The 17,361-nt window shown below is 40.7% G+C and overlaps 1 protein-coding gene across 1 annotated transcript in view; it reads left to right on the top strand.

Annotated features, from left to right (window-relative positions):
- Positions 1–16,728, top strand: part of USH2A (usherin) — a 295,540-nt gene extending 278,812 nt beyond the window's left edge. Inside the window, exons 45-49 of the mRNA XM_006094330.1 lie at positions 114–316; positions 1,904–2,016; positions 9,637–9,826; positions 11,881–12,049; positions 16,451–16,728. Coding sequence (XP_006094392.1) covers positions 114–316; positions 1,904–2,016; positions 9,637–9,826; positions 11,881–12,049; positions 16,451–16,728 — 953 coding nt within the window. The remainder of the gene's footprint in view (positions 1–113; positions 317–1,903; positions 2,017–9,636; positions 9,827–11,880; positions 12,050–16,450) is intronic.
- The last annotated feature ends 633 nt before the right edge of the window (positions 16,729–17,361 follow it).

A 17,361-nucleotide genomic window follows, 5' to 3' on the forward strand; every position in this document is an offset into this window, starting at 1 on the left:
AGCCGATACGCAACGCCCCCTTCGCGAAACCCAAATACTCATCTGCATTCGCTCTAATAAGTGCTTTTGCAGAGACAGCTGGAGTTTATTCCATTTTTCCCCTTTAATTCCAGAGCCTCAGGGCATGCCTCCTCCAGAGGTTGTCATCATCAACAGCACAGCTGCACGTGTCATCTGGACGTCGCCTTCCAGCCCAAATGGCGTCGTCACTGAATATTCTGTCTGTGTAAACAACCAGCTCCACAAGACTGGGATGGATGTGCCCGGGTCCCTCCTCCTACCAGACCTGTCTCCCTTCACTGTCTATGACATTCAGGTTAGCACCTTGCTTTTTGATCATTAGGCTCATGGGTCTGTTAAAGAAAACATGCCAGGGTGTGTCTCCAAGTGTATACCTTCCATCTTGGTTACAGGTTATGTGTTTGGTGGGGAAGGAGAGAGGAAAGAGGGAAGCTGATCAGGGTTAAACCTGTGCACGGTGGGCAAACAGGTGAATCCCTGGAGAGAATAGAGTGATGATAATATGGGAAAAAGTGTGATGAGGACAGTGACATACATTATTATTAATTACCCCATGATTTCCATGACTTCACCCGAGTTATCTTAGCATTTATAAGAATGAGAAAAAAATATTGACCTATTTCTCCAAAGTCACAGATCTTCTGGACAGATTCATTTGAAGACCCCTAAGCTGTTTAGAACTTGAAGGTATACTTTATATTTAGATGACAAGGCGATAGGGTATATTAAAGCCCAAATAAGGTTTCTCCTATCTTACCAACTCAGTCAGATTCCCTGATTTCTCTGGCCCTCAGTTTGCAAACATATGAAAATGGAATTGTGAGGACTCAGTGAAGTTATTGCTGTAAGTACCCATCATAACGTCTGGCACGTATCATTTACATAATAAATTCAGTTGAGTTGATTTTGAGTTACCTCATTATGCACAGAGTCAAATGTTCCCTAATATGCATGAAGTTTTATTGTCATTAATTCCATTACCAGCAGGTATATTTTAAGTTCATCTGCCTTGAGGTGATTTGGGGTTTAATTGGACGGCCTTGATAGTGTTTAAATATCTACTAGATATTACCTCAAAATACTCGGTGGCATCAATGAATGGAAGTCAGTTAGCATTGGGAAAGGAACAGTTAGTTCCTCTTTGGTTTATCCTTGAATTGAGAACAGAATGATGTCATTTCTTGGATGTTCCAGGCGCGATCTTTTGTACATTCAATTCTCTCTCCTCCTCTTGCTGAACGTGTTCTTTTGTTTTAATAATGCTTGATGAACCCAATTTTTAAACCCTCCTCGGTTTTTATTCAGCTGCGGGGGAAGAATTTAAAAAGTAAATGATGAGTTTCTACTGGGATTAAGGTAAAAATACTGGATCAAATGGATATAAAAGAACTCAGCCATATTGGAAAACTTCTCTAGGTCTTGTGTGTTTTTTTTATTTTTTATTAGACATTCGCATTTAGGCCATGTGTTGGAAAGTGTCAAGACTCCCAGAAGGTACCATTATTATACTACCTGGTTATGGCTCTGAGAGCAGTACACAGTGATGACTATTATGCTTGAAACTGTCCCCTAGGCATCTTCCATCCCTTACCTGGGCTCCGAATAGATCGATATGTCTGTCTCTTTCCGAATGGTTGGGAGGAGGGACTACACATCACCATTTAAGTCACTAAATCAATTGTCCTGAGCCCACTTCTGCACTCTATTCTTGCACTCTATGACTTGTCCCACTGGAGTCAATTAACACCAAAAATTAATATTTAATTAACCCCGACAGGCTGTTAAGAGATTCATATGACATGAAGGTGGGTGAGATTCAGTCATTGACAGTCTGGATTTTGAAAATAATTGGATCCATGCTTTTCTCAATTACTATTTGCAGGTCGAAGTCTGCACAAAATATGCCTGTGTGAAAAGCAATGGGACCCAGGTCACCACCATGGAAGACACTCCAAGCGATATGCCAGCGCCCACAATTCATAGCATCACTTCGAGGTATACATGTTTTTTCTCACTCAATCTAAAGAACTGAACATAAACAATGAAAATCAAAATATAAGATATTATCCCAGCCATGACAATGTCATTTGAGAAGTTTCTATCAGTGTGTGTGTAGAGTGAATTTTTGACATTATTTGGTTGATCTTCACTGGACACGTCCCATGACATTGAAGCTTTGATGGCCCTGTCCCTGTTTGCCCAGCTTCACTTCTCTTTATTTAGTAACCTGTGAACAAACGCTGAGAGCATGAAAGAGTGTCTTTATTTCAATGTGTCCTTCAGTGAATCGTTTTGTGAGACACGGAACGCAATTTTAATTAGAATGACTCCCTTTCTGACTGAATCTCTTTGAAAATATTAGACTTCCATCTATCAGATTGCCCCAAAGCTACAAATATCTGTAAAATAAATGGGGGAGATAATGTTTGGATAACCATTACCAATTTTATCAGGTTTGGGGTAGAATCCTTTTAGTTTTTTGTAGGCTTTTGTTGTTGAGAAATGGCCGTAAGTTGAAAGTGCGTCTCTTTTCAATTCAAAATTAGCAATAACAACAATACTAAAAAGGAGATTTAACATGATTTCCCAATTCAAGGGAGACAGAAGTTGTTCATTCCTCTATATCAGTGGTTCTCAACCTTGGCTGCACATTAGAATCACCTCGGAATCTTTTTAAAATCCTGATTTCTGGGCCCCATCCTCCGGAAATTCTGTTTCTTCGTTACTAATGTTGCGGCCCCGCCCCATAACAAAGAAACAGAATTTCCGGAGGATGAGGCCCAGAAATCAGGATTTTAAAAAGATTCCCAGGTGATTCTAATGTGCAGCCAAGGTTTGAGACCACTGCTCTATATCAAGTGGAGACTAGAGATAGAAGTCTGGGCACTTTTCACATCATACAGGGGTAGGCAAAAGTACACTTACAATTATGAGTATGCAAAACACAGAATTTATTCTTGTATTATTATTTGTTCATTATTGTATTATTTTTCATATGAACAACTATAAACCTACTTTTGCTCCAGCCAAATGAATCACCCTTCACACACACACACACACACACATACACACACCACCACATACACATACACTGACTAAAATAATCAATCGATTCTAACATATTTCAGTTCTGAAGGATTCCTTTATGTCATATTAAAATTTTTAGGTCTTTTTAAAAATAAGTTAAAAAAATGCCTGTACTAATTTGGGGGACAAGTGATTAAAAGCAATTAGAAAAACCCAGGTAATTGGGTTCTTAGCTGTTCAGGGCAAAGTCATATCGTCCCTTCCTAAGGCACAGCTTCTCTCAAACACATGAGAGATATCTATCTGATTGGTGGTGTGTTAATTAAGTGATAACCTCCTCAGCAGATTTCCCCCAACTTTCCAGAGGATTGCTTACTATCCAGGGGGGAAATGGCCAAGTGAAAGGGACTCCGGAGACCTTTATTCTTTCAGCAAACACATCTGTGGCTACAGTCATGAAAGAGGCAAAAGTAATACAAAGAAGAATAAGGCATGGTTCTAAATTTTCACAGTTCCCGCCTACTGTGGGAGACACTGTGCTAAAGAAATGTTTTTAGGACAATGTGAAAACCCGCAACAGAAATTCACAATGTGCAAGAAATGCATAAAGAGAAAATACCAAACTCTACCCCTGATCACCAGTAAGGCATCGTGGAAGATTGAGGGGGGCAGGGAAGATTGTCAAATTCCTAGTCTGTTAGCATCCCCATGACTCAAACCCAGGTGAATGGCACAAGGGAATATAGCTTAGATTACATATTATGTGTAACTAAACATAATATATAAGCTTTATTAGAAATTTAACAAATGCCCATATGTGTCTCTGTCTCTAGAATATTTTCTTTCCTTTAAGGAGATTCTTGCAGATGATAACTGAGGGAAAATATTTTGTAGTTGTGGTTGATGATTGCTTATCCCCAAATATATTAAATTGATGGCAAAAACATTAGGGAGGATATTAAAGAACCGAGCAAGGAAAATGACAGCGCAGATAACAGAAGAGAGATTTGGACACAATTCTGGAAGCAGTGCTTGGCAGGGAGAGGCAAATGGTTGTTCAGTGGAGAAATAGACAACCAAAATGTTGGTTGGCAGAGGGGGATAATGACATAAAACAAGCTCATTTGCACTGCAGGGAACCCTAGTGTCTGAGGTCTTGCAAGCTTTGAGGCTTGTGAAGACGGGGAAGCTGGGATAAGGGTGAAAGCGAAAATCCTGGGATTAGCTGAAACTCTGATGAAAAAGTGGTTGGAAACTATAATTACTCTGGGTTCTCCAGAGAAACAAAACCAAAAGTGAAGACTCGGGAAAGCTTTGGACCAAGTTCAAGTCCAGAGGTTTTGAGACTCGGAGGAGCTGATGGTGGAAATCCTAGCCCAGGCCTGGGAGTGGAGAACTGATGGCTTAGCTCAAGGGGTTGAGCAGATGGAGGGAATTTTCCCTTCCTCCACCTTTTTGTTCTGTCCAGACCCTCCGCTGGCTGACTGATGCCCACCGACTTGAGGAGAGCTACCTTCTTTAAGGAATCCACCAATTCAGATGCTAATCTCGCCAGAAACATCCTGAAATACCCAGAAATATGGTTTAGCCAAATAGCGTGGTACCTTGTGGCCCAGGCAAATTGATATATAAAATTAACCATCACAGAATTCAAGGTTTCGACCTCTATATTATGCACCCAGGTGTCGGTTTTCTCTTCCTCCATGTGGCATAGTCCACCTCCCAGAGGTCAGAAGTGTATTCTCTAGAGAATAAAGAACAGTGGAAAGCTGGGAGGAGAGGCCAAGGGGAAAATCTTGATAAAGAGGAAGACTATGGCTGCCTTCCCCAGCTCTGTCCTTAAAAACAAGTATCTAGTCATAAATGCCCTGACAGGAAATTGGACATTCTTCTCTGGAAAAGCTTGCATGGCCCCACATGAAATATTTCCAGAATTTTGCAGGTGGGATCCCCTAATGGAAGAGACATTCATAGGGAAGTATATCTATCAGCAAACCCCACTCATACATAAAGCTTTGGGTCAGCTTTTTTGGAACATGGCTGTCAAAGATTAAAAGAACCAAAATAAGAGAAATAATTCAGTAGATGCAGAGGTAATGCTAAGAAAAAATTATATTAGCCTCAAAGAGATAAAAAAAAGATTATCTATGGAACAAACAAAATTTACTTGGATAAAAAAAATAAAGAGAAAATTGGGGAGAGGACCTCATGAAAATTAAAAATGGAACAGCTAAATTAAATTTTTGGAAGAAACAGGAAAGTCTCTAAAAGTGCAATAAAAAGCAAAGATGTCAAGAAAAAGAAAGTAATTATTGAGGAAATTAGGAAAAAAATCTCCAGAATATCTAGTATGTGGATAATAAGAGTTCCAGAAGAGAGAGCAGGAAAGAGGGGGGGAAAGTAAATGATAAGAAAATATCCCAGAACTAAACACACCAGCGTGCAGATGAAGAGTCTGTAGATACCAGCATAACCGCTGAAAAAAGAGCCACATAAAAAAGAACCCCACCCTAACCGGTTTGGCTCAGTGGATAGAGCATCAGCCTGCGGACTGAAGGGTCCCAGGTTCAAAAACGGTCAAGAGCATGTACCTTGGTTTTGGGCACATCCCCAGTAGGGGGTGTGCAGGAGGCAGCTGATGGATGTTTCTCTCTCATCGATGTTTCTAACTCTCCCTCTCCCTTCCTCACTGTAAAAAAAATCAATAAAATATATTTTTTTAAAAAGAGCCCCATAAAGGGACATTGTCAGGAAATTTCCAAATCCAGAGTTTCCTGGAAGATAACACACAGCATTGGAGTTTGAACAGCATTATGCATCTTCTCCAGTGATGGCGAACCTATGACACGCGTGTCAGAGGTGACACACGAACTCATTTTTTTGTTGATTTTTCTTCGTTAAATGGCATTTAAATATATAAAATAAATATCAAAAATATAAGTCTTTGTTTTACTATGGTTGCAAATATCAAAAAATTTCTATATGTGACACGGCACCAGAGTTAAGTTAGGGTTTTTCAAAATGCTGACACACCGAGCTCAAAAGGTTCGCCATCACTGTCTAAACCGTAGCATTCGTGGCCAAAATGCAATGCCTCCAAATTCTGAATTAAAAAGAAACCGATATTTCATCTTCTCATTCCATACTCAATCAAATGTCACTTACATTTGGGCTGAGAATAAAAGCAGTTTGAGACTTTGTGAAGAGAAAAGGTTAAAAACTGACAAGGATGCGAGGAGAACCCCCTAGTGCCAACAATGAATGCAGCATCTGGAAAGATCCCGGGTTTCCTGCATTTGCTTACTTATTTTTTATTATTCTCTTGCATTTTACAATCTATTTTTAATTTACACAGAGTAAGATGTACTCTTTCTTTGCTCCAGCTTCTGTGAGTTTTGACAAATGGGTAGAGTTGTGTAAATACTACCACAGTCAAGAGATAACAGAGTTCATGTCGAAATATTCCTTCACTCTACACTGTTGATAGGAAAACCGCTCAGTGAAATTTTAATAGCACGTCAGCCTGTCAGATTGCACATCCAGGGTGTGTGATCTTTGCCTTTGGCCTTTCACACCTGGCTTTTGACAACAACTTCTTCAGTTCAAGCACTTACACATGTTTTCCTCTTACATGTAAACCAAAGATGCCTTCGCACACACGTAAAGATCAGATGAACCCTTCTCATTCTCTAGCCTCCTCCTCCAGAAACACACTGTGTCTGTGTCACATTTTCCATACTTGTCATATTGTCATCAGCAGCTTCTGGATCCCCAAAGAATACTAACTACTGATCAATAGCCCGGACATGTCTGGCCATGGCCTACACGTGCCCTGGGTAGTTCATTTATTTGCCTTGGTGGGTTGGTTAGAGTGGAATTTAATCAATAGCTGATTCATTAATTCTGGTCCAAAGCAGTGAGGGTAGACACCGCTTTGGATGAAGAGAGCTGACCAGCTCTGGCTTTGATTGAAATATGACAAGCGCTGTGGCCGACAGCTTCCCTGGGCACCGGGCTGCCTCTGACGTTTACTTATTTATGCTCCACGAATGTATCCGATAAGGAAAAGCAGAAACAAGGAAGAGATTTTACTACATTACTGCTCGTGTTTCAAAATGCATGATTTCCCGGCACGAGGCTCAAGGGAGAGGAGAGAGAAGGCAGGTCGCGTCTCTGGCTGCCTCTAATTGGAACCGTGGCAGTGTCTCCCCCAGTTCCACATCAGTTTGGGGCTGTATTATTGATGAGAAGTCTGGGGCGTAATGTCTTTGTAGCATTCACAAATAATTGTTTAAAAAATTTGCCTCGAGCTACTGAATGATATAAATGATAGTTTTACACACCAACTTTGCAGGCGTCTTTCTGGTAGCAGCTCAGCCTGGGTGCCTCCAAATGAAGGTTGAACACCTGCCCTCATTTACAAATTCCCCCTGTATGTCCCAGGTACTTAGCGTGGGGTTGAGTAAGGTGAGAGAGTCATAGCTTGTGGAAGAAGATTCTTCCCCTTTTTGCCTCACCAAAATTGAGGTGAAACTTTGAAACCTCTATATTTTCATGACATGGGATATCAAGGAATCTCCCGTATCCTTAATTTTCCTCCCTGATTTTTTTAGGGACTGGCAACTTGAATGCTGAATTTAAAATTTTACAGTTAAAAAAATTAATCCACCTCTTCTCTTCTTTCTTTTTCTTTTCTTAATAAGCAGAATATCAGTCTGTAGGTGTAGAATGTCCAATCACTCCTCCTTTACCCATATTGTCAATATCCTCTCTCAGCAATGTGGACAATGGCAAATGGCTTTTAATTTGGACTGGAATTTTATGCTCAGTTCTTGAAAGGGTGTGGGAAGAACTCTTGAGAGAGAGAACGTGGAGGGTGTTTTGTATTATTGTACAGATGAAATCAATAGTCATAATTGCTTTGAGGAAATTTTATTGTTGTGATGGCCAATGAGTTCTGATGGTCAAACTCATTGCTTGGTGAGGAGACGTAACAGAGTATTGAGCTCATTCTTGGGTCTCTTGCACCACGAATTCCTTTTATTCACCTGCCTCTCTTCCAAACTCCTGATTTCTCTGCCTTCTGTGGCTCCTATAGAAGAAGCTCAATGACTGAGGTCGCCTTTGTGCAACTCTCAGCAAAATCCAGTTCTCCCTTCTAATTAACTCCGATCCCCGGCTCTCTGAACACGCATTGGTTCCTTCCATTGGTTCCTTTCATTGGTTCCATTCCAAATCCACTCTTTAATTGGGGGTGTCCTCAACAGAATCTCAGAGATGTCCTTCCTCCATTTCAAATTGTCACCCAAAAAGATCTCTCAATATCGCCCTATTTGCTTCTAATGAGAAACGTGGAGGGGTTGAACCCATGACTCCTCAATCATTTATCTTCCTGTACCTGACTCAGATCCTCAAAAGCAGAACTGTTCATGGCACTGCTAAAAATAGAGGTGGTCTCATTTCAGTTACGCTGTGCAAGGAAGACAAGTATGATGGCATGGTGTTCTACACGTGTTTTCTGGACTTCACTGATTCACTGGCTTTTGTGGATAAGTCAGACCCTGGAATGTCACTTACACATAGTCTTTTCTGTCGTTGATTATGCAGTGAATACAAAAGAGGTATCTTCAAAATGGGAAATGAATTCTGGGAGTTGGACAAAGACCACAGAATAAGAATGGTGGCTATACAAGTCTCCTATGAAACTGTGCTCTTACACGTGACATTAGTGAATGTGTTATGTTTGTGCCCTCAAAAATGAAATAACTTTCTTTTCTTTAAAAGCAGTCTATTAAGATGTCAAGGTTTATCATGATTGCTGCTTTTTAATGTAAATGTTTGGGCTTAATTGAATTCCTGATAGGGTCCAGTAATTTGGTCTGTAATGATATATTTCTCCTTAAAATGAAAAATATGACAAAAATATTTATTTTACACAATGACAGAAAAGTGACTAACAGTTATTCGTAAGATTTTAGTGTAAGATCTTTAAAGATACGAACTAATAAACTCAGATGCTCTTTTTAAAAAACATTTTTATTGATTTCAGAGAGGAACAGAGAGATAGAAACATCAATGGAATTAGTAAATTGTTATGATTGGAAATTCTACAACTGCACAAATAGGGTTAATTTTGAATGTCAACATTCCACCCTTTAATAAAACAATAAGAACAAAAAATTTTTGTTACCAGGAGGTCACAGATTAGATTCCTGGTCAGGGTACATGCCCAGGTTGGGGGGCTTGATCACCGGGGGGGGGGGGGGCATGCAGGAGGCAGCCAATTGATGACTCTCTTTCATCATTGATGTTTGTATCTCTCTCTCCCTTTCCCTTCCTCTCTGAAGTCAATAAAAATATATTAAAATAAAGTTTTTATTGATTCTCCAAAAATGTGATATGGTAGTAGCATATATGAGTATATATGTTAACATATACATATTCTCTTGCTGCAGCTTTTTGATTAGGAAGTTAACAGATGTAAACCTTTAGAACAAACTGGAAGATAAATTGAAAAGTACGTGAGGTTGACGGCAGCAATGGTAAATGTTGTCTTTGCGGAAATATTAATTATTCTCTCTGTTACAGATCCCTTCAAATTGATTGGACGTCCCCAGGGAAGCCAAATGGCCTCATTCTGGGATATGATGTCTTCCGCAAATCATGGTCCCCGTGCCCTGAGACCCCGAAAGCTCACAGCAGTGAGCTCTGCAAGGCAGTGCTGTGTCAAAAGCCTGAAACTACCTGTGGACACAGGTGCTATGATCCTGAGGCTAAGGTAAACCTCTTCAAGCCCATCCATGTAATCTCTTTTTCCCACCGAACACTCCAGGTGGAATCACTTGCTTCTTAAGCCATGATTTGTCATGATCGGTATTTCCCCCAGTCTATCAGGAGACCCCACGGCAGAGAAAGGATGCTTATCAGAACCCTGCCGTCCTCACGGAGCATTGTAGCCTTCTCATTTTTCATCGTCTCCCCAGGAAATATTAGTTTATTGAAATAGTAAGGATCCTCCTGAATGTGTATTTGATGGAGTGACTTGAATTTTTTTTTTTTTTTGTACAACAAATCCATTCAGCGACAAGTGGGTGTTTGTTTACATGACACTGATGAGTCACTGTGAGCAGGGCCTTTCAAGGTTTGTCAGAAATATTTTAAAATTATGGCCATTTGCAGATTAATGTTCCTGTTAGTTGCAGTTTAGGAATCAGATCAATAGCACAGCCAGACGGAGGAGTTTGTAAATGGCCTTTATTGACAAACGATGCAGAAAATTCTCAGTTTGAAGGTAGAATGAAAGAGCGTTCCTATTTATCAGCAGCATCGCCCCTTTAATGACAGAAGTAACTACTACATCCAAAAGATTCACTGCAAAAGGGTGCAATAATTAAGAACGTGAGTTTTGGCAGCAGTATGGGTAAAACACAAATTACTAAGCTGACACTGGCTAGGTAGTAGTCATCATCTAAGCAAGGTTATAAAACTAGCTGTTACAAACTAACCTTTTTTATGCTCAGTCTCCAAAATTGTCACTATGACTAAGTTTTACATCATTTCAGGCTACTAGTTGTGCAGTTGGATTCTCAGAGCTACCTGAACCACCACAGGGATAGGCTGAATTTAAGACTTTAAATTTATTTGCTCTTTCGGAACTTTTCCAAAATGAATGAAGTACTAAGCTAGTGGCCCTTCGGAAGACTGGGAGAACCCACCTTCTTCTCCTGTATTGAGCTTGAGTCAAAGGTTGGCGCAAGCTTACAAGAAGCAGTGAGCAAAAGGGAAAGAAACACGTTGTAAATAGTGGTGGATTTGGCTGTCACAGGAAGGCTCTATCCAGTTCACATCACGTGCCAAGTATAGATTCTGAGGCGACACTTCAGCAGCAGCTCAGGGTTTCATCTGTTCTACATAGAGTATCCGTTTCTCAGACCTCCAGTGCATGCAGATAATTATTTGATTGTTCAAGCACATAATTCCTTCCACAGCTCCTGGAGAAAACACACATGGTTAAAGGGCTTGTCGAAATTAATTTCCATAGAGATGTTCTCTTTTTAATGTGACACATATATATACACACACACATATATATACATATATGTGTGTGCGTATACTATATATGTAAATGTTGAACTCTTTTAAGATCCCCTTGTCTGAAGATTGGGTTCATAAATACGTGGTCATAATAATTATAAGAAAAATGCCATTTTTTTAACAAAAGAAAAGCAAAGATCAGTGAGAATCAGGTTTCCATAGATGTGGAATTAAAATAAACAACCATTAAAATAAAAACATATACATGAAGGAAATTGTTCATTTATAATTCTAAATCATCTTTCCATTGGAAGCATTGACATTCAAAATGTCATTCATGTTTATGGAATATTCTAATAGAGCACAGAGCATGGTTGAAGGCTAAGAAGTTACATTATATCAACTAGCACAGGGATCCTCAAACTTTTTAAACAGGGGGCCAGTTCACTGTCCCTCAGACCGTTGGAGGGCCAGACTATAGTTTAAAAAAAAACTATGAACAAATTCCTATGCACAATCATCTTTCCATTGGAAGCATTGACATTCAAAATGTCATTCATGTTTATGGCATATTCTAATAGAGCACAAAGCATGGTTGAAGGCTAAAAAGTTATATCATCTAGCATTTAGGACCCAATGATGCTGGGGAAATGTGTGTTTCAATGTTTGAATTTTTATCAAACATATGCTGTATTTGGTCTCCTAGCACTGTCTGTTAGAAAATGATTATGTCGCAGGAGATAAGGTGGTATAATAGTCTTAACTGATATTCCTTTAAACCCGGCTCCCAACCTTCAGGTTTGCTGTGCCGGCGTGCTCCATGATGCCCAGCCCGGACACCACTGCTGTGAGGAGAAGTATATCCCTTTGGTTCTGAATTCAACGGGAGTGTGTTGTGGCGGCCGCATCCAACAGGCACAGCCAGACCACCACTGCTGCGCGGGGTATTACGTTAGAGTTCTGCCAGGTGAGGGTTGTCGCAGGGATACCTGGTCATCCTGGGAATGAGAAGAAGCAAACACCTCCCCCCAGGAAATGCAATCACTCACACATAGCCAATGGCCGGCTTGAAACATCTTTTCTTTTTTAAAATATATTTTTGTTGATTTCAGAAAGGAAGAGAGAGGGGAAAAAAAACCATCAATAATGAGAGGGAATCATTGACCAGATGCCTCTTGCATAACCCCTTCTGGGGATGGAGCCCGCAAGCCGGGCATGTGCCCTGACCTGGAGTTGAACCATGACCTCCTGGTTCATAGGTCGATGCTCAACCTGGTTCACTGAGCCATGCTGGCCGGGCAACATAGCTTTAGATATATGTTCCAGTATATCTAAAAATCTTATTATTGCTATTGTCAGTTACTTTTTTATCCTGGAAAAGCCATTGAGAACAACTTTTTGTTTCCCTACCACCTAACTTTAATGCTTGTGTCTTCTTTAAAAGCCCAGAAATAGATATGGGAGAAAGAAAAGAAAGGTACGTGTTTGGATGCCCAATTAATGCTGAGTGCTCTGAAACATTTAGTTTAACATAAAATGTATGCCAGTTATCTAGTTCATTAGATGTTGTTCAGGGTCCCTTGTGTTTGGTGGACATATATCCATCTAAGGCAGTGATGGCGAACCTATGACACGCGTGTCAGAGGTAACACGCGAACTCATTTTTTTTGGTTGATTTTTCTTTGTTAAATGGCATTTAAACATATAAAATAAATATCAAAAAGATAAATCTTTGTTTTACTATGGTTGCAAATATCAAAAAATTTCTGTATGTGACATGGCACCAGAGTTAAGTTAGGGTTTTTCAAAATGGTGACACGTCGAGCTCAAAAGGTTCGCCATCACTGATCTAAGTTGTGTAAAATGAAACATTATCTCACTTCGTATCTCTTTGTGAAACACTGGAGTAAAAAGGGAAGGTGAAATAATCAAATACGATGTAAGTTAATATAAGGTTGAGGTCCTCTATTCTTCATAACTGTCCCTTAAAGTTTATAGAAAAACCTGTCTTTGAAGCAGGCCTGTTATTCTGATTCTCACCAAAAAAAGTACTTTCATAATTAAATAACTTAACTAGATTTTCCAAGTAAGAAAACAGGATATGATGGGAATAGAATTTTGTAGATTTCAGTGTCAGCTTCCGTATACTGCAAACCACAGTATGAGCAACTAGTCCAACACTGCCAAAGGCTTTAGGGTACATTACACTGAAGGAGTTTTCAGCTATAGTTCCTATCTCCCCTCCCCTGAAAAAAAACATGTCCTTAAAATTGTAATTACGTAGTTGAGAGAGAAATTTTCTGTTGTCCCAGTCTTCAAACTAAAAGACCATAGTAGGCTTTGGTCTAAGTGTAGCATAAAACTACATGGTAGTGTTTTCATTTCTAAGTCGCATTAAAATGTATGCTGTTATTTGCTATTAACTGTTCAAACTCTGAAAAATATCCTCTATCCCTTAAAATGGATGAAAAAATGCTTGGTTGCATCTACCACAGCTACGCACATGGAGGAGACTTCTCATTTCTAACACAAAGAGGCAGATTTCGAGCTAAGACAATAGTCTGGGTTTGTTCTGTTTCCAAATAAAATTTGACCTATTTTTCCTAAGAATGGTATAAATCCTGGAAGCCCAAAGATTATTAATATTATACGAAACTTTTTAATTTTTAAAACAAGATCTTTTAAAACCTCCATGATCTAGATATTGACACAGGCTCACTCAGACCTCAAGCATCTGGGCATCTACCAGATGTTGAACAAGGCCCACATCCTTTTAAATTGTCCCTTTTTCATAGCATTAGAATGTCTATACCATGATGTCAAGAGAAAAAATACATACAATCCTATGGGAACATGAGAGTGTTTTGCTCCAGTCATGAATCTCAGTGTAACTAAACGAAGAGATTATATTGTGACCTCTGCTCAGCCACTGGTCTTCGTTATCAGTTTAACACTGTTTACATCAAGTAAGAAAGAACACTAACCCCCTAACTATCTTGTATGGAAATGCAATTAAAACCTAATCAGTTGTCTGCCTGTTCAAGGCTGAGATGGGTATATGCATTCCGATACGTATAGATGAGTTTGATATTTATAGAGGAGTCTGAAGTATTGGTTAATAATACTTAGTTTATTTTTTTCTCACAACTTTCCTTCATAGCACCCACAACAAAGAGCAACAGAGAAAAGAATGCTCATGACTCCCCCCTCTTTTTTATAAATATGCTAATGACCTCAAGCTAAATGTTAATGCGGGTCATTCTTTGATAAGACTAACAATTAACAGTTGAGACCACGGGGTAGCTTTTAGAGAGAAAGCATTTTCAAGCCAGTGGTAGAATAGATTCGTTTTTGAGAGGTTAATGAGAAGGTGACTGATCTTTGAATCTTAGGTCTAATAGGCCTTTTCTGAGAGGAAAAAATCAGTTTTACTTCTCATTGATGTAATCCACATCTTTTATTCTTCTGTCAGTAACGCAATGAGATTCTGAGGGATTCGGGGAAATATGGCTAAACTATCCAGACCAATTATTTGTTCTACTCAAAAGTGGTTTTTTTAAAAAATTGTTGGCTTTCCCCAATATAGACATGTCTGCTGTGTTTTCTCCGAGCCCACCCTTCTCCTAAGTGCAGTTTAATTAAGTGGTGCTGCCCCTGCACCACGTGACACATTGTGTTAAAGGAAGTCCGCCAACAAGGGGCCCTCTGTTCCCGAGCTGTAGGATCTAAGAAATATGGCAACTATATTTCAGACCAAAGTGAAGAATCCTTTTATGCAGAGGAATATGAGATACAGTGACTGTACTCTCCATTTCTTCCTCACTGGCCTCTAGTAGTGTTATCGGAGAAATGCGTGGGTTTCCATTGCGAGTGCGAGTGGGGTTCTTGGGGTACCCCTGGAATAAGCATTTCCAGAGAACCCCAGGGGAGGATGGGATAGGGTAGAGTCCTCGCCCTCCTGTTATACTCTATATATCTATCCAGAGTGAAAGAGTGTCCCACATTTTTATATCCTTCTAGTAAGTGATTTGTCTTGCTGTTACTAACCAAGTCTCAGCATTTCTTGACCTCACAGAAAGATGAACTAGTTGATATGTATCAGGGAGTTCAGGACTATACATTTCTTTTTAAAAAAATATATATTTCATTGATTTTTTTACAGAGAGGAAAGGAGAGGGATAGAGAGTCAGAAACATCTGTGAGAGAGAAACATCGATCAGCTGCCTCCTGCACACCCCCTACTGGGGATGTGCCTGCAACCAAGTCACATGCCCTTGACCGGAATCGAACCTGGGACCCTTCAGTCCGCAGGCTGATGCTCCATCCACTGAGCCAAACCGGTTAGGGCAGGACTGTACATTTCTAAAGCAACCCCAACTTAAGAAGGTTTGGCAAGTCATTAGCCAGATGGTATAAGTCTTGTCTGGACCATGGTTTAATAAGACCTGCCAGGTTGGTCATCAGACTCACATCCCTTATAAAATAGGAAGGAATACTGTCCAAGGAGAAAGGTGTGTTTGAGAAGGGGCAGTGGAGGAGAGGGGAGAGGGTCTGTTAGAGATACAGGAAGGAGGAAAGGAATAAGACAAAGGAGGGGAGGAAATCAGGACTCAGGGGACAGGAGGGAGGTCAACCCAGAGTGGGGTCATGAGGTAGAAACGAAAGGTGAAGTTTGAATTTTAGATCCACCAAGTTGCTCCTACTCCTCTCTAAGGTATCCTTAGGGAAAAGTAATGTATTTTGAACTCTTTGATTTCAAGATACCAGGAAAAAGATGGTTTTTACCTCAAGTCTCCCAGAACATCATGTAAAGGGGAATGTGTGTAGAACTACTGTAGTGAAATTCCGTGTCTGCCACTGCTCCCAAAATACTAGTGTGCTGGTTTAAATATCGTATTTTTACCTCCTCTCATTTGATCAACCTTCCCATTGGAAGTATTTTGTTTGGTTAAATAAATACAGTGTGGAATTACAATCATAGCTGTTACAAATGTATCGAGAGTTAATTTCTGACTCTACCCACATTCCAAAAAATTACACTACACAGGAAAGTATTTGTAGACAAACTTTTTCTGTGCTGTCCCTGAATCCACATCACCAAGTCTGAAGTGCTCATTTATGAGGGGTCAGAGGAACTAGATAACCTCTAAGCTGACATGCGTGTGGGTGAGCAGACACAGGTATTCCTATGTCTTTAATGCAAGCATGTTGGAGTTGCATTGAGAAGTTGCAACTCCAAAACGTCAGTGTTCTTTCTAGCAATTCTCTCAGCCAGTCGGCATCTGCAGGATGACTGCGCTACAGTTTCGTTGTGTCAGAGCAGATGTTCTTATCTCACGCGATGCTGGTTCTTGCCCTCCACTGGCAGGTGAGGTGTGCTGTCCAGATGCCCAGCACCACCGGGTCGCCGTGGGCCTGGGTGACGCCTGCTGCGGCCGGATGCCCTACTCCACGGCGGGCGTGCAGGTGTGCTGCGCGGGGAGGCTGCGGGACGGCCATGGCCAGCAGTGCTGCGGGGGACAGCTGGTCAGCAGAGAGGCCCAGTGCTGCGGGGGAGCAGACGGGGGCGTGGCGTACAGCCGCCTTCCAGGTGAGGGGCCTCGCCTGCCTTTCAGTAATGGAGCAAATGAGAAGCAGAAACAGTGAGAGACAAAATACAGCCACAAGCAAACCACATCCCATGTTCGTTATTCCCCGAGCTGGGTTCTGTGAGCTTCATGTACATGAGCATCTTTAATCCTCACGGCAAGCCTAGGAGGTAGGTACTGTTATTATCTCCATGTTACAGGTGAGGAAGCAGAAGCACTTTTTTTTCTTTTCTTTTCTTTAAAAATATATATTTCATTGATTTCAGAGAGGAAGGGAGAGGGAGCGAGAGAGAAATATCCATGATGAGAGAGAATCGTTGATCGGCTGCCTCCTGCAAGGCCCCCACTGGGGATGGAGCCCACAAAATGTACCTGCAATTTCATATGCCCTTTAAGCCCATTCGTGAGCCCAAATTTCAGAATCACTTCTCCGCTTGCTTCCCTGTGACACTGTGCTGGTCAGATATTTTGTAAGCAAATTGTGACCTTCCCCACCTCCTGTGAATCCAGGTGCGCGCTGCAGTTCCTCATGACAGTCTTCATTTCTGGCCACCACGGTAGACCGAAGGGATGATATTTTTAAAGAGGAAAAAAAAAATCCCTCTTCTCTTGACCTTCCTGCAGGTTCCACTGGAAATAGACACGTTTCCCCTGTCGTTTTCGCGCTCTCTGCTGCCTCTCCTCCTGTCGC

The sequence above is a fragment of the Myotis lucifugus genome, unplaced genomic scaffold, assembly GCF_000147115.1.
Source record: "Myotis lucifugus unplaced genomic scaffold, Myoluc2.0 scaffold_133, whole genome shotgun sequence".
Lineage (NCBI taxonomy): Eukaryota > Metazoa > Chordata > Mammalia > Chiroptera > Vespertilionidae > Myotis > Myotis lucifugus.